General features: G+C 51.8%; 4 protein-coding genes across 4 annotated transcripts; 2 read left to right on the top strand and 2 right to left on the bottom strand.

Moving 5' to 3' along the window:
* Window positions 1-323: 323 nt before the first annotated feature.
* Window positions 324-2,163, bottom strand: ayg1 (heptaketide hydrolyase ayg1). Its single transcript, XM_025626184.1, has 6 exons — window positions 2,033-2,163; window positions 1,871-1,945; window positions 1,064-1,803; window positions 875-1,007; window positions 746-819; window positions 324-687 (listed from the first exon to the last, which is right to left on the bottom strand). The coding sequence occupies exons 1-6, from the start codon at window positions 2,123-2,125 to the stop codon at window positions 582-584; spliced, it is 1,221 nt and encodes a 406-aa protein (XP_025477290.1). The 5' UTR covers window positions 2,126-2,163; the 3' UTR covers window positions 324-581.
* Window positions 2,164-3,670: 1,507 nt separating this feature from the next.
* Window positions 3,671-5,600, top strand: abr1 (multicopper oxidase abr1). Its single transcript, XM_025617955.1, has 4 exons — window positions 3,671-4,042; window positions 4,104-5,199; window positions 5,258-5,447; window positions 5,494-5,600. Exons 1-3 carry the CDS (start codon window positions 3,707-3,709, stop codon window positions 5,425-5,427), a joined length of 1,602 nt encoding a protein of 533 aa, XP_025477289.1. The 5' UTR covers window positions 3,671-3,706; the 3' UTR covers window positions 5,428-5,447; window positions 5,494-5,600.
* A 260-nt stretch (window positions 5,601-5,860) lies between these two features.
* On the bottom strand, window positions 5,861-8,626 carry BO87DRAFT_399266 (Fcf1-domain-containing protein; the record flags this gene model as incomplete). The annotated part of the gene is made up of 6 exons (XM_025625425.1): window positions 5,861-6,294; window positions 6,359-6,943; window positions 7,953-8,025; window positions 8,086-8,251; window positions 8,304-8,530; window positions 8,591-8,626. 6 exons carry the CDS (start codon window positions 8,624-8,626, stop codon window positions 5,861-5,863), a joined length of 1,521 nt encoding a protein of 506 aa, XP_025477288.1.
* A 3,194-nt stretch (window positions 8,627-11,820) lies between these two features.
* On the top strand, window positions 11,821-16,735 carry BO87DRAFT_314150 (WD domain, G-beta repeat protein; the record flags this gene model as incomplete). The annotated part of the gene is made up of 5 exons (XM_025619644.1): window positions 11,821-12,172; window positions 12,239-12,362; window positions 12,420-12,731; window positions 12,787-13,565; window positions 13,626-16,735. The coding sequence occupies 5 exons, from the start codon at window positions 11,821-11,823 to the stop codon at window positions 16,733-16,735; spliced, it is 4,677 nt and encodes a 1,558-aa protein (XP_025477287.1).
* Between the last annotated feature and the right edge of the window lie 377 nt (window positions 16,736-17,112).

The raw sequence follows: 17,112 nt of genomic DNA, 5'->3' as shown, positions 1-17,112 counted from the left end.
GGATAAGCCATTGAGTTTGAAACCATGTCTGAGCGTAAGTTACCACTAAAGACATAGTGGGACAGATAATATCTGCAAGGGGGGATGGGAAAGTGAAACTATCTTGGAAACTTAAGCTACCTAGTATCAAGCAAAGCAGGGTCTGGAGATAACTTAAATTCGTGACTATTAAATGGTGTCTCAGATCGGGTCATTGAGAGGGAGGTGGGGAAAGAGCTTGACTATCACTCAGATGACCATGACTCTTACTTAGTTCTAAGAGAGAGTTAAATTACGGCCCTGAGCTGACTTGAGAACCTTCTTTTATAGCTTCATGTTGGTGGCAAGGATACGGAAAGTCAAATTGCCAATGACTAACGAATTCCGGTCAAGACATTGCGTTCACGAAAGACAGGCAGAAAGGCAGTCAGAAGCAGGTTTTACTAAATTGACATGTAAAGATTGTGCAGACTAAGAGATACGCATTTTCTCCTCTCATTGCAGTCATCACTTTCATTGTCGATCATTCAGTTGGAAGTTGGCCGTTCACATATATATCGAGTATTTATATATGTACGACGCGTTGGAAATAACCCTTCTTTCTAGTTCTTGAGAGGCTCCTGGGGTGAGCGCAGAACATCCTCGAACCACTTGTACGACGGGACCAGACTGTGAGGGTATCCCATGTGAGGCAGTCCGTGGAAGAACCTGTGGAAGGGGATGGTTAGGTACTAGGTTGTTACAGATATGGAAGGAGCTGACTGACCTGCCCTCTTTGGGACTTCCGTGGTTGAAGAGCATCAGGCAGTCTTCAATGGGGGTGACGCCATCATCCACACCCTGAATAGCATGGGTTAGAATCCAATATGGAAGTTCGAGGGTGTATCGTCCTTACATTGAGCAGCAACAGTCTGCAGCTAGGCTGATCCAAGATGCCAGTCTCGAGAAGAGAAAACTTCTTCTGGCCATTCTTCTTGAAATCCTCCGGGTTGGAGTAGCCGTACTTCTTGGCCCAGGCAGGAGTGAGCCTATCGAAGGTGCCATTAGTCTCTCTGGCAATGGCAGATGAGGTCGCAGTACTTACAGGAATGGATACTCGTGGTCATCGACACGGCTCAACCACTCGGGGTCCAGGAAGTAATGGCACCCCGGTCCGTGGGCGAGGGTTCCAACGAAGCGATCACGATGGGTATGTGCAGCGCGAATCGCGTAGAACCCACCAGCACTCAGACCCCAGGCAGCAACCCGGGACATGTCGAACTCCGGACGAGTCGCCATGTAGTCGAGAACGGTAGTCCATTGACGGTCCGCCGACTCCGGGTCGCTGGGGTCGGCAGGCGAGTCCGCGGTACCGGGAATCTCGCAGATAACTGTCGCCCAACCCCGGTTGATGATCTCATGGGTGCGCTGACTGTTGTCAGGGCGGTATCCATCCAGACCAGTCATTAGCACAACAACTGGGACCGGGTTCTCTGCCGTCGCATGTTCCGGGACACGAACGAAGAGGGGAACATAGGCACCGTCGGTGGCCGACTTATGTTTGTGCGGGATGATGACCTCCTGGATGGTGGGCTTCCAAAAGGAAGCTGCCTTTAGATACACCTTCTTCTGTCGGTTGAAGGCCTCTTTTTTGATATCCTCTCTAGTCGGATCGACATAAGGGAAGCGGGAGATACGGTAGACCACAGCGGCTCTCCGGAGCAGGTCAGATGCCATCTCCACATTGTTGTTGTTCAAAGCAGCCGAGGCCTTATTCTCCAGGGCCTCAGCAACCGGGAAGAAAGCCTGTGTGTAGGCATCGGTGTAGGCATCGTTGATATTTTCCTATCATAAAGTGAGCATGTTACCCTTGCGCTAATAAGGGGCACATGGCGAGATCATGATAACCGACATCAATAAGCTTCTGGAAAATAGGTCGAAAGTCTTCGATGGCACCGTCGTGGAATGGGTAGACGGATTTTTCACACTGCATGCTACGTTAGATAAGGACTGCCTGACGGCTGGCCAACCACTGAGCAAGGGGTGGTGATGCCGACCACCAGTAAAAACTTACTGCAAACTTCCACTTCGTTTCCCAGAGAGCTTTGATAGAGCCCTTGTGGGGATAAACGGTGTTAAACTTCTCGCCGAGGATCCAAGGAGCCATGGTGTTTGCTTGCTCGTGTCGTCCAGTCTTGAGTAGACGGTGTGAAGATGTACAGATCAGGAGGGAGACAGCATTGAAGAACCCTTTTAAACGTAGCTCATACAATGTAAGGTCCTCACGGCGAAACTTGCCGACTGGGGTGCACATGAACTCTCCTCCAAATCTTGTGACATCAGAACCAACTATCGAGGGTGCTTAGGGCTACAAACGCAGGGGGGCTGACCAATCCACAGCTGTTGAGGGATCAAGGGGCGTCACTGTCTGTCTCGGGTCTCGGACAATCGGTAAGGCTTGACACGCTGTTCCGCTGACAGAGGTTGGGATGAGAGTTTGCTTTAGGTGGCCGTAGCTGAAACTCCCTTGCCTGCATTGTGCCATGTTGACGACTTTCCGCTATACCGGATCATGCTCCGACTCCCAGGCATCCATGTTCGAGACCAACCAAGAGTTTGTACTTGGAAGGGAAGAGACCGCTAATTCGGGCGCCTAAACTTCTTGAAGTATGTGTTGCTGTACGGTTGAAGTAGATCGAAGCGGTCGATTGCCGAGGATGGATGTGATTGGTTGGGGTACATGTTGTACTCATTGTAGCTTAACTAGAGTTAGAAATACTTCATGTAAGTGCTTGATGTTGAGAACATCGTGGTAGCCACCTGGTGGACCCAAATATGTACTGCCTTTGGGTGAACAGGGCATATTCCAACACGGTAGTCTTCTCATCAAGTAAATGCCTTGCATCCCCCCGATTCCAAGGCGGAAGGCGCATTCCAATGCCTGCTGCTGCGGTCTGGATGGGGTAGGATTGTTCGCTGGTTCAAGGTCTCGGTCCCTGAGCCATGTTATTGTCGATCTCGACAAAGCAGATATACTTTTTCAAAAGAGGCCATGTATCCCAGGCCGCAGACCTTCAAAATTTTATTGGCACGAGAAGGGGAACATAAAGTATGGAAGCTATAGGGAAGGCACCAAGGGCTATCCTACAGATAACGACGTTGAAGGGAGTGCCCCGTTGCATCAATAGCGCGGACATCTATCGCACAGTGCCTTGAGATTTGACCCCCTTCATAGCTGAAGTAACCGCCATTAGGCGTCAATATATTCAGCTATCCACAGCCAGACAAGCGTGCCAATACCTCAGGAATTTTCTTGCCGGGGCATCCTGCATCTCTGAACCGGGAAGGTATCTGCATGTAGGAGGAGCTAGTCGACTCCCTACTTCTCCTTCCTCATCCCTTGAAGCAAGGACAGGTTACATGCTCGCATTCTATGTCTATGCAGGAATGATTTCTCCCGGGCGGCGACTGAAAGCACGACTCGCATCGGATCGGCTCATTTGTAGGCTTGCTGTCCGGCCATGCGAGAAATGTTTGTTTGGATCTGATGCCGAGGCGGCGACACCGACGAGGCATCCATATCGCCAAGGGTTGCTTTCCTTATTGCTCCGCGGGCTGAACTAACTTTTTGTGCATAATATAGCAGTCCGAGCAACTTTCTGTACATACTTATTTTCGACCTCCCTTCAGGAATTGCTCCAAAAGTCTGCGCCCGCATCCGGTGAATGCTATACTCGAAGCCGCGGCAATGATCCGAACCCTCACAACGCTCGGCCTGTACGGGTTCGTCCAACAGGCATTGAGCAAAAATGTGTATCTGGATTGGAATATAACTTGGGTGACTGCAGCACCTGATGGGTATGCGAGGCCTGTGATCGGCATTAACGGACATTGGCCTTGTCCCCAAATTGATGTCGATGTTGGTGACAATCTCATCGTCGACGTGTACAACGGGCTGGGTAACGAGTCCACCGGAATCCATTGGCATGGTCTACATCAGAACTACAATGGCTACATGGACGGTGTCCCAGGAGTCACCCAATGCGAGCTCCACCCCAACCAGCGCATGCGCTACATTGTTCCGGTAAGCTGAGCATGCTTGCTGGATCAGTACCTGAACTGTGCCTTCTGACCCATGGATCTAGATGAACCAAACGGGTACATATTGGTACCACTCGCACGAGCCGGGTCAGTATCCTGATGGGTTGCGCGGACCCATCATCGTGCACGACAATGTTCCTGCCCCGTATCACTATGACGAGGAGATGACCCTCACCTTATCCGACTGGTATCATGTGCAGATACCCGTCTTGCTCGATCAATTCATAGTTCCAGGAGACCATGCCCCCTATGGAGGTCTAGAGCCGCTACCTGATGCGATTTTGTTCAATGACATGCATAACACCAAGATCAGCGTTAAGCCCGGTACGACCTACCTGATCCACGTTGTCTGCATGGGCAACTTTCCCGGGCATGCGCTCGTCATTGACGACCACGACATGACCATTGTTGGTATGGATGGCATTGCAGTGGAACCGCATTTCCTTCCACCCCAGTATCTGCGTGTGGCCGTTGGACAACGAGTCGACATCCTCCTCACCACCAAAAATGATACTAGCAAGAACTATGCGATCTGGGACGGCCTCGATATTGATGAGATGTTCGTTCAAGAGGGAAGGAGCCCACCTCAAGGGTACAATCCCAACGGCACCGCATGGCTCATGTACAACGAGGATGCTCCTTTGCCTCCTCCGCCCATCATTCATGTCAACAATGCAAGTCTGGACTTCCTCGACGATGTGACCTTGACACCGATAGACCACCTTCCTCTGATCGACCCCATACAACACCAATTCATCTTCGACGTCTACCCAACCACAGTAGATGGAAAGCCCGCCTACAGCATCAACAACATGACATATAACGCCCCCGACTCGCCCACGCTGTACACTGCCATCTATTCTGACCCCGAGGCCTGCTTGGACCCAGACCTCTATGGAGATGTGAACCCTTTTGTCGTCAATTATGGTGATGTGGTGGAGATCGTTCTCAACAACCACCATGACAATCTTCATCCGTGGCATCTCCACGGTCATGATTTCCAGGTGCTCCAGCGCACTTACCCGTACGGTGGCTTCTTCGATGGCTACCGCAACATTTCTGCCTCTCCCATGCGCCGAGATACGCTCATGGTGGAGCCCATGGGACATTTCGTAATTAGATTCCGTGCCATGAATCCTGATAAGTATTCCCTCCCTGCAAGTTAGTGGCTCCAAACTGACGTTTATCGGTCAATTACGCATCTGGATGTTCCATTGCCACATTGAGTGGCACGTCGAGATCCGCCTCATGGCCATCATTATCGAAGCGCCGGACCAGCTGCAGAACATGACCATACCGGATGACCATCTCAAGATTTGCGGAAACACTCAACCCAGCAATTGGGCCCCATTGGCTCCTTCGCCATAAATAGTCCGACCCGGCATCAGGTATGTGTACCGTTGATGTCCTCTAAAACTTGCTGATTTAGCCCAGCACAATTCTAATGGTCACGCACACATCTCTACCTGTTGACAATGCTGGCCCTGAGCCTCCCCTACTCCGTCAATGTGAGCCTTAAAAGAATCTTAAAACCACTTCAAGAGACCCGCTGGCGACCGGGAGACTTGACCTGTGTGAAAGAGCCCTTCCGATGCTTGGATATGCTTTAGTGTCCATGGTGACCATACCCCGTGATAAGTAATGTTACGAACAATAGACGAAAAGTTGTATCATCTTCCTTTTACTGCAATTGCAGCTGCCATGCAGCATTCCAATCATAGCTTTGTATGCCGAACATACGTGCTCTAGCGCCATAGACGAGAGATTGATGTAGCAAGGCGAGCCTCACAAGTGGACGACCTTATAGCGAGGCCTTTTCCTTCATCAGTCCTTCTTGTCGCATCAGATCGTAAACATCCTCCGCCACACCCCAGGACAACTCAAACCCACGACCCCCCGCTCCATACGCATGAACGATCACCTCCTGACCGTGATGCATCTTCTCCACTTCAATCCTCATACCCCCCTCTCGTGCCGGTCGACGACCAACAATATCACGAATAACATCGAACTCTCCTGTACTTCCCTCCTGGAAGGGAAACCACTTAACAGCATTCGCCAGTAGCTGGGCCCGTGTTTCCATCGACGGATTAGGATCCCAATTATGCGGCTGCTTCGTGCCCCCGATAATCGTCCCACCACCCAACGGGCGCGGAATACAGAAGGACCATGAGCCATCGCTATTCTGTCGAGTGATAGTCGCCGAGCAAGGATTCCTCACCAGACACGTTTGCCCTGAATAGCCAATCAGTCAACCTTTACCATCACCCTCACTTTCACTATCATCATCATCACTCACCCCGAATAATATAACTCTTCTCATCCCCAAACCCCAACCCAGAGCAATTTACCACCGCCCCCACCCTCTCCGCAAGATAAAACCCCTCCCTCAAATCCACAAACGTATACTCCTTCATCTCCCCACCCCTCAAGACAAATTCCCGCAACAACCACGCACAATACACCGGCGAATTCACCACAAATGTCTTATACCTCACTCCCCACTTCACATCCCCCGGCACCTCCTCGGGCCGTAAGTACTCAAACCCATCCAGATGCCCATACGCTGCCTGGATGTTCTTCTCGTCGAGGTACTCCGCCGGCGGGTTCTCGAGGTGCTCGATGCCAGTGATGGACTGGACGCCCGCACCTGGTTCCTGGGCCGCGAGTGTCTTGAAGTGCGCGTAGGTGCGGCGGGCTTGTGCTTCTTCTCGGGTGTGTTGGGCGTTGGAGCCGGGGACGGGACGATAGTGGGCGCCTGCCCAGGGTGAGGCGTAGTTGAGGGATGTGCTGTGGGGGAAGTCTCGGGCTGCGAGGAGAACACGTTGGGATGGGGAGAGGTGTTGTTGGATGTAGAGGGCTGTGGAGAGGCCGATTATGCCGGCTCTGTTTGGTTGCAATGGGTGGGGTGGTTAGTGGTGTTTTTGGTGTGGTTTAGGGGGTGACGTTGGCATTGGGATGGGACGTACCCTATTACAACGATGGTTTCTTTTTCAGTCATTATGCTGTGGCTGGTATTGGTTTTGTAGATTGGCTGGGTTGTGTGTATGTAAGTACTAAGTGATTTGGTGATGATGATGTTGTTGTTGGCGGGGATTGAGGGGATGATAAGCGTTTCTGGAACCAGTTCCCCGCACGCGGAGGAGGCATTGAGTCATACTTTGCGGCCTTTTATAGTCATCAATCGTTCCTCTTTTGGTCGAATGCTTCTAACTACTGTAGATGGTTACGCGATTGGGTGATTGGTGATGTGGCCATGGCCTGGATTGCGTACAGAATCACCCAGACAACTATCTATTGTTCGGGAATAGATACGAAAGATAGCTAGTATTTCGGGGTAAGCGTGGAAATTATAGAGCGCACTATTAAGATGTTCTTCGGTTCTAGCTTCAATTATCGAGGCTAGGACCGCTGACACAGACCATCTATCTAACTATCTGCTATCTAAGCTCTCCGAATATCGGCTTCCGCCTGTCTCGCTTGGTCACGTCCACCGCGCGCATGGACTTATGGCGGTCGTCGGGACAATCTGGTCATCGAGATAGTCCAGCCGAGGCGCATGCACGTCGCAAGCCAATGTGCAACTCGAGCCGGCCTGCCAGGTAGTGTTGCCATCGCATTGACTTGTACTGCATCAGACAGGATGATCCTGCTCGGACGCAGCGGAACCAGACGAGCTCCCCGTTTGTAGGCTGAAGACGAACTGAATCCGCGTCCGCGTGTAAGCGGTAATTGGGTATATCTTCGTGAAACGTCATGCTATGGCGTGGTATCAAACACATCTTATCTTTTGCCATTTCTTTCAGCAATTCGAAAAACCAAGGCTTAATCCAAAGCATCGGGCAACTTCTCGATGGTGAATTTGCCCCTTGCAACCTTCATGATGGGCACACCAGGAATCTTGCGCAGACGGCGACACAGATCTTGATCGTTGGTCGCCACAATGTAAATTCTATGCTTCGTCACCTACAAGAGCCGTTAGCGCGCTGTGCTACCCTAAACGAAGGGGTTTGAGTAACCACTCACCCGATCCACGATACAGTCATCTGCATAGGTACCCTTGTGAGAGCACTTGACCCTAGACCACCGAGGGTCTTTGGCAACCCGAAGTGCGAGGCGGTACTTGTCGCCCAGCTTTTCCAATTCCGCAATGGTGCAGTCTGAGAAGGTCGGAACACACTTCGCGTATAGCCTGCAGCTAGTCTTAGCATATGTCCAAAGCCCAGATATTGCGTGCAACTCACAGGTCCATCATCGAAGTAAGTAGATCCTGCTTCGCTCGGATAGCGTGGGAAACAAAGTTGGTATCGACCAGCACGTGGTAGGGAGGGCCAAGGGCAGTGTTTGCGGCAAAGAACATGTTCGAAGGGGCTTGGGTGACTTGGCGAGTCAGCTGATCCTCCTTGGGTGTCTCCTTCTTCGCTTCCGGCTTCTTCAGTCGCTCATCGCGGGCCTTGATGGCGCGCTTCATCTATAGGTTCAGTAGGATCAGTTTCCGTTCCGTACCGGCTGCAAAGACTTGTAATCATACCTGCGCAAACTTGCGAGTCTTCTTTTGCACACCCATTTTGTGACAGTAGGCCTTGACCGCTAAACAGGGAGAAAAAGTAAAGCAGCGGAGAATGGGATCGATATTCGTTGCTATCGATATTGTTGAACCCAGAAGATTTTGGAGAAGGCGGAAAATCAGATCACGGGCCGATATTTTGCCGTGATAGCCAGAGCCAAGCAGTTTCGTTATCATGTGATCTACCCGTGACCGCCTGTCGCGTTGCACGGCATCCCCGTCCGTCTAACTGGAAATGGCAGTACCCTGTCGCGAAGTCTAGAGCTTCTTGGGATTCTCGTTGGCATCATCGAAAGCAACGTAAAGGCCCAAGTGTACAGTTGCACTCTGGCTCTAATTGAAGAGCATTCGATTTCATATTGGATGACCACAATGCCATTGTTCCGAGCGTGACACAGACTGAATCCAACCATGCACAAGGCATCTTGTTGGGTGATAAATTTCAGTCAGTCTCAGTCCGCTAGGATTAGCATGGGCCGAATGCCTGCGTCTCCCGACGCTTTTCTTATCACATCAAGGAAGAGGCAAAATCTCATCACCGTCCGAGCTCCTCGACCACCCCGCAATGTCTAAGCCCCGGGACCTCCCACTAGTCCCGAAGGACACCAGTCACAGCGCAGCTTCTACTTAATCACATCACATTGCATGCACAGGCCGTGTCCATCTGTGGAAGGGCTATTTTGGACTCCATACTCCGTATACTTTCTTACCGGGTGTGCGTAGAATTGTTGTCTCACCAGCTCCGACTGTGACCGACCGTTCAGATCCTTAGCTCCTGTAAGTGTCAAATAAATCGCCGATAAATGTACTTTATACTGCGACCATCTTGGGTATCCGGCCTTTCCAAAGGAAACGTCTCTGGTTGTGTACACGGTGATGATGTTCCCATTCATGATACCAATGTATATTATCAGTCTGGAAATAAATAGTACCCGTGGGAGTAGTACTATGAACCTGAGTGTCCGCGGTTTCTACACCGCCATCATATATACTATGTAGCGCCATCCTGTCCGTTTCGCAAAGGGTGAGCGCAATTCAGATCATGGTAACGATTATGGGCGGCCTTACGGCACATGTAGTGATGGCTCTTTTGGTTTATGTTCTATGTCAAGTTTCAAGGACATCACCTGGGATGCGCCCTCCCATTTCCACATCTTAACGGAAGATTTTTAGTATGTTTCCTGCTTATTTCGGTCGTTCTGCGTACTATTTCAGTGTTCACATCCACGTAAGTACCCAAGTATATCACGTACCTCAGTAGTTCCGTCCCCAGCACGTCGAGGGATGTGATTCGAAGTTCCACTGCACATCACCCAATATCAGCCACAATCCTACTGGCCACATGGATTGAGCAGTCGAGGGGACGCATTGACGATACCAGTCAGAGTGCTCATTTACGCGCCGAGCAGGTCACTTGAGGGCGACTCTAGGGCGGGTGCGGGCGCTGATTGGCACAACCGAGTGATGAGGCCTGCAGCGTGAAGAAACGCCCTCTGCAGTCCGGAAGCCAATCAGGCCTGAGGAGCCGGCGGGAAAGGTCCCTGACAGCAGCCGCTGGCCATGCAGAACTCCCCTTGGGTAAGGTCCTGTATACCTCTGCTTTCCATACTGAATCTTAGTGGTAACTATGTCACTGGTACCACTCCAGCCCCGCCTGGGCAAAAAACGGACGCATGCAATAGGATTGAACTAACCATCACCACAACTCCATTACTACTTACTCACCTCACTAGTATGGTCCCCGTACGCTTCTCTCTCCCTTTCTCACCCCCCATTTCCCGCCCATCTCTGATCGGTGCAACAATTGGCGCTCATCTAATCTCCTCCGTTTTAGTCTCAAACTCTTTCCTTTCCACTGATTGCGCTTCATGTTGATTGTGGGTGGCATCGCTCGATGATTAGCCCGCTTGATCTTCCTATAGCTCCTGGTTAGCCCGCCAACGGCGTAACACGAAGGAGACTGAACTCCTCTCGCAGACCCCCCCTGGTCAGACGCGGCAGGATCGACTGGCAGTCTGCTTTGCACTCTGGCTCCCATGTCCCGCTGCTGCATGCTTGTTGGTGTGCCGCTGCTGGAGCCACCGACAGCTCCTCATGCCGCTCGACGGGTCTTATTTGCCCTCGTCCGCTAATTAAGTCGTTGAACGCCCTGCTCGTCCCATATCGATGATATCCTGGTCCATGGAAGCGCCGTCCACTCCCCTTGGCGCTAGCTCGTGTTGCTTGATGGCTGGAGATTTCGATCGACTCTCTCCGCTGCCTTCGGAGACGTCTCAGATTTCGCAGGTAACTGTCCTTTACAACCACACAACAGCCTCTCAAGGCTGGCGCCGTCTGGAGAATAATAAGGATTAAGAGTCCACAGGGCCAGAGCACGACTATCAGTCCATGCTCGTGTGAATCCTGTCATTAGTGTTAGTGCAATCGTTTTCCATTTTACTTTTTGCTCCCCTCCCCGCCTCTGCCCTGGTCTTCCTTATTATCTTTCCCCCCTCCACAATTCGTGCCAGCAACGTGGTAGCCTGCCTAGTGCGTTGTATCCCTGGCCGTTCCACTGCATTATTCTTTGTCTTTCACTTGCAGTTTTGTGGGTCTGCCTTTTTGTTCGGCTCGGATTTAGCGCGCTATCACCATCATATCTGTCGCTGTATCCTGCTACAACCTCGCTTCTTTCTCGCCACTCCATAACCCCAAGCCTGCTGGGACGAAAGGCCGTCGTTCTGGTTGTTCTTCTAATTCGTATATCAACACTCTGACTGTGGTCTCCTCAAACCCTATAGTCAAATGTCTTTTGAGAACACCATAAAGCTTGTGTTCTTGATTCGGTAGGTATTTGGAGCAGTGACGTCTCGTTGGCTGTTCTGGGCGGGATTGCACCCTCGGTGCGCAGCTTGTTCTCGTCTTCTATTACGTGCCAATGGGAGGTATATAATTACCATTGCTCATTGTGGCCCGAATAGAGCCTGTGCCCATTGTCACGCCGTTACCGCCAATTATATAATTGATCTACTGTACCTGGACCGCGCACTTCTTAGCCGCTTGTCTGGAGACGGAGCTTGGGGTTGGGACAAGGAACACGAGTCAAGCAATTCCAGCACCCTGTTCAGAAATATCTCTGTGGTACAGTCGAAACGATGGTCGAATTATCATGGAACAGAAATCCAGTTCAAGGCCCAGATCCTCGACCTTCGAGAATGAAGCCTGCCGCGCCCCCAGTATCAACGCAGACACAGACAGCCCCTGCCCGGCTTGAGCCATGTGCGTCAACCGCGTCTTTACTTCTATATGCGCAGGGCTCGGTGATTTTATGTCTCCACCACGATACTTTGGCGCTCGAACGACGCTTCGAAAACCACCAGGACGACATCGGATTCATATATGTGGATAATGTGAGCGAACGTGGTGCGGGAAGGCTGGTGGTCAGTTACGATGTCAGCCAGACTGCAATCGTATGGGATCTGTTCACAGGAAGCGTACTCGCCAGGTTCGCCTCCTTCGAGCAGCTCAAGGTTGCCGCCTGGATGCGAAATGGGAATGTGGCCTTTGGTAACACCCCTCCCTCTCATAAAGCCATGTTTTCTCTCGCAAACAAGTTCTCACACCCTTCTGCAGGTAATGAAAAGGGAGACGTGATCATATTTGAGCCATCTACTTCCGAGCATGTTTCGTGCCGCACCATCTTTGATCCCATTACCGCTCTAGCCCCCGCTACGGATTGTCGAACATATGCTATTGGGTATGTACACTGCGCCTAGTGGTTATGGCAGTTGAATGATCTAACTTATTGGCGTAGTTACCAAAATGGCTCGATTATGCTCGCAACACTGCACCCAACCTTCAGTATATTACATACCATGTCCACTTCGCGAGGACCATCGGCGATAATCTCGTTAGCGTGGCATGCGTCCTCATCTAAGCAGAAGTCAGATATGCTAGCCACTTTGGCGGCCAATGGTGATTTGAGAGTTTGGAGTGTAGCAAAACCGCCGCAGAAAGAAGCCCCACGCGTTATCAGAGTGCTCAAGAGGTCTGATGGCTCCCCAGCCACTGAACCGAAGTGGATGGCTTGGTCTAAGAATGGTAGGATTGTGCAGTACCTTGAAGGGTAAGCAGGCGCCCGCCATCCTCCCTCGAGTTGCGAGGCTAAACTCCGTCAACAGTGAGACGTGGGCTTGGGATGTCAGGACAAAGCACGTCACGTATGAGCCCATCCCCACCATCGACAACCCACGTGGCTTTGCCAACTATGGACCGACCGCCACACTATTCACTCTTGGTCCTCAATACACTGTCCAGCAGTACGATATAGACAGCCCTGCCATGGTCGCGAATGTGCAACATGCCCCCGCTGGAGCTTTGCCACCACCCACAGAGCAACCGAGATTACGCACCTTACAGGAACCGCCAAACATGAGGGAGTCTGGTGCGATGTTTGGCTCTCGAAGGACCCCGTTCGACACGAATGGAATCGAAGCTGTACGTCAGCAGCGTGCCGATGTCGCGAGCCCTGTGAATAGGAGTCATGCCAATTCAGTTACGAACTCCGTTAGCTCGAAGGCTTCCTCGGGAATGCACAAGATCCCGTTCTCACCACCCAGTAGGTCCGGTCAGACCACCACATCATTCTCGTTAACTTCAGCATCTGGGAGAGAAACGCCCCAGCCATCCGGGGCTTCCTATGCCTACGCCTCGTCTGTTTCAATGTCGTCAACAAAAAGCTCCCGCGCCGGTTCACGGCTGAGGAATGAGGTGCAGCTTAGTCCTGCCGAGAAGCCAGTAGATCTATTCCCTTTTACGCGTGCACGCCTCAATGATGTGCCTTATGGACACCATCAACCCCTTGACGAGTCCCGCCTCACGCCGGATGATCTACGCCAACAGATGCTGAGCGTTGTATTCGGCTTCGATGGAGATATTGAAGGTTTGATTAGGGATGAATGTATGTTCCATTCTGCACCTACTAGATACGCTCTTCCAAATTTGCTGATTCCGTGATTAGTGAGCAACCATCCAGAAGCCAGTCAAAGTGCCATTCTACTTGCTCAATGGATTGGCGAATGCGATACAGACTATATGCTTTCCATGATAACATCGGGACCAGCTTCAATCACTGACTGGATGCTCCTGGCATTCAGTCAGATGTCTGGAGAATCACAGTCGAACAAGGTCGGCCAAGCTTTGGTCCAGAAGCTGCTGGAGATTGGAGATGTCCATACAGCAGCCACCATACTTCTAGGATTGGGAGACCGAAACGATGCCATCGAAGTCTATGTCTCCCAGAATTATTATATGGAAGCCATTCTGATGACATGCCTTGTGATGCCTACGGACTGGCAGCGACAATCGTATTTGGTTCGCCGATGGGGGGAGCATGTTGTGTCTCACTCTCAGCAGCAGCTTGCGATTCGGTGTTTCATGTGCACGGGTGCAGAGCCCTCCGAGCCATGGACGTCTCCAGCTGCGCAACAGGCTACATCTTTCGCGGAAGCTATCACAAGAAGGTCTCCAATGACATCCCCGGAACCTTATTCAATCCCAGCGAGCCTTATGGCTCCTAATTCCCACCCACGACCAGCTGTCAATGGCAGACCGGTATCGAAGACGCCAGCGCTGAAGCTCATTACTTCATTTGACTCTCAACCAAACAATCGATTCAAGTTCCCCGGGCTGAAGTCAGATGACAGAACTCCAACAAATGCGCCCGGGGTTACACCGATCGCGGAATCTGCGGTTGTCGAATCTGCATTGTCTCCGGGTGGGTTTGGGTCGTACAAGCTAAACAATATCCAGAGCATAAATAACGCCATGAATACACGTACAACCACGCCCGCCTTCAACAGACGGCGTCTTCCGTCTATCGGGGAGACTCCGATTGACGTACACCCTCCTACATTTCCCTCCACGGGATATAATAAACAAGTTCTAGACTATGGATCAACGTCAGAAAATGACGAGAGTCAGCCATCAGAGCAGAAAGGGGAGGAAGCAGATGACGAGCAGCTTGGTTTGCTCTCATCTGCCCGCTATGACCCTGAAGAGTACAAGCCCAGTCCTCAGACCGCAGTCCAAGCGACAGCGGATACCTTCGCCACCATCAAGGGTCTTCCTTCTCCGGCTGCTGGGGTTTTTGAGGCTCTAAAGGAGCGTTCAGACAGCCGGAACGGAACCAGAGACCGAAAGCCAGATGGCTTGCAGCTAAATCTTCATCACCGCAACGCGTCGGAGACTGATCTGCACGCCCAATCCGAGATGCTGGCTAACTTCCGCAGTCCAGCGTCAACGTTAAATAGCTTCAGTTCCGCTAGGAGCCCCAGCGTTAGCGGCCGCAGCATTGACCCGTATATCAGTAGCCTAGGCGAGGCAAACTATCACGCGAAGAAGTATCAAGGAAATCGTCCTAACGGAAGAGGAAGAAGGAATACGGATGAGTCGGCCAGTCAGACCTCGGCTCGGAGGTACCGCTCCAGAAACGCATCACAGGAGACGCGCGGGCGAAATGAAAAGAGATACATTCCACCCGCCAAACGTTCTCCCTCTTCTCCTGTCCCAATGTCGCCGGAGGAGCTGGCTCGGATCAATGCCAATGCCGCTAACAAGCCATCATCTCGAACACGCAGCGCTAGCAGGGTGCGCAAACCACGTTCGCGCAACTCCTCTGAACGCCGTCAAAACCGTTCCGCCAGTCGAAACACAGCCAACCATCTTGGTACTGAAAATCAAGGTCCTTCCAGTCGAGGACGCAGCATGGACCGTCAAGAGCCGGACGCCAGATCTCCCTCATCTCCATTGCCAGGATCCAGTGCCGAGGACGCATTGAGACTAGTTGCGAGTGATAGAGAACGGTTGCGGACCCGCCAACGGAGCGGCAGTCGTCGACCTGAAAAGGGTGCAGGTGGGAGGGGGGAAATACCATCTGATGCGAAGTGGACAAGAACTAGGTCTCGTAGCCGTCACGATACCGAGCCGACAGAAAGCGCTCAGCAAGTTGGGCCCGAGTTCTTCAACGGCGGTGCCACCCATGATGGCATCTATGTCGTTGATAACACTCATAGTGACAATAGCATGCTGGCACAGGCAGCTCACGAGGAGCAAACTGCTACCCTTCAAGTTAGTTTTGCGGAACAGCGGAGAAAGGAGCTTGCCGCTGCAGAGCTTGAAGCTCGGCGCCTGTCGCTGGCACGCAATCCATCGGCGCCTAACATCCCATTTCCTGGGGAGCTGCAGCCGAGTCGTTCTGCTTTGGAGAATGCGACATTTTCCATCAATGCTTTTGCGCCGCGTACTCCCGGCCGGAACCGGACTGCTACAAACAAGGGTTCTCCAGAGTATCCAAGCAGCTCCGATTCAAACTCTTCGAGGTCCGGTGTGCCCTTGGGACTGCCAGCAACCCCGAAAGCCATGAAGCATCCCAAATATAACGGGTATGAAGAAACAGCACCGACTCCTCCGGTGCCTTCTGATGCCGGCATCCTACTTAGTGATGCCAAATACCAGGGTGATGCTGAACGGATCGGTCGTTCGATGTCTGTTCCAATTCCCGAAAGCCATCAGCCTGGCGCGGTGCCAACGAATCTCCCAATGCATCCAAGATACAATCCTCATCTCCCAAGAAGTCGATCCACAAGCCGAACACGAAGCATGGCTCCTCGTCGAGACAGTGGCGGACATAGCTACGGCGGCTCCCCTGTGACGGTTAGCATAGAGGAGACCATCGAAAATGCAATGGCAAACCAGCAGACCGAGAACCCTCCCATTTTGCCGGAGCTCCAACATTTGAGTCCTCCTCCTCCGCCACCTCCCCCGACTGCCCCTTTAGCCTCTCCACGCGAGTCTTCAGGGACCATAGACATCGCCATTGACAACGAAGACTTCGGTCGGCTGCTGCCTCGAGCGATGACCACGGGACCTACGCTTCACACAGATGGCCGTCCGGGTCTGGAACAACGCCGTATGTCTTTTGAGCACCGCCGAGGCCGCAGTGTCAACGAGAGCCTGAGCAGCAAGATCCGTAACCTGGCTCGGATGGGCAGCACCAAGAGCACAGACTCGTGGGTTGCTACTGATATTTCGATCCCGTACGAGAGCGTTATCGTCGACGGGCGCATATGAGCATACCTTTGATGCATTGCATCTAACCTGTCAACCACTACAGTTGGACAATTATGATTGATGACATTCTGTTTCTTTTCATTCTTTCAATTACTTTTACATTTGCTTGTGTCCCCCACCCCCTTTTCTTCTTTTTTCCATTCAGCCAAGGCATATCTCAGATTTTGGTTATTGCGATAGTTGGAACTGTATACCCTGGCACTACGCTTCCCTGATAATGATGGACAAGCAAGGAATTACTCAGTTACCAGAAGATGCACTATAATGGGTTTCCTTTCATATTTCCATTCTTCCTCGTCTCTAAACATGGCCCTCGGGGGCACGAGAAAAGTCGCTCCTTAACCTATTTGTCTAAGTCTTGCCATACTATGCAGACA

This window comes from Aspergillus neoniger (genome assembly GCF_003184625.1).
Source record: "Aspergillus neoniger CBS 115656 unplaced genomic scaffold BO87scaffold_27, whole genome shotgun sequence".
Classification (NCBI taxonomy): domain Eukaryota; kingdom Fungi; phylum Ascomycota; class Eurotiomycetes; order Eurotiales; family Aspergillaceae; genus Aspergillus; species Aspergillus neoniger.
This window is presented reverse-complemented; position numbering and strand designations above follow the sequence as displayed.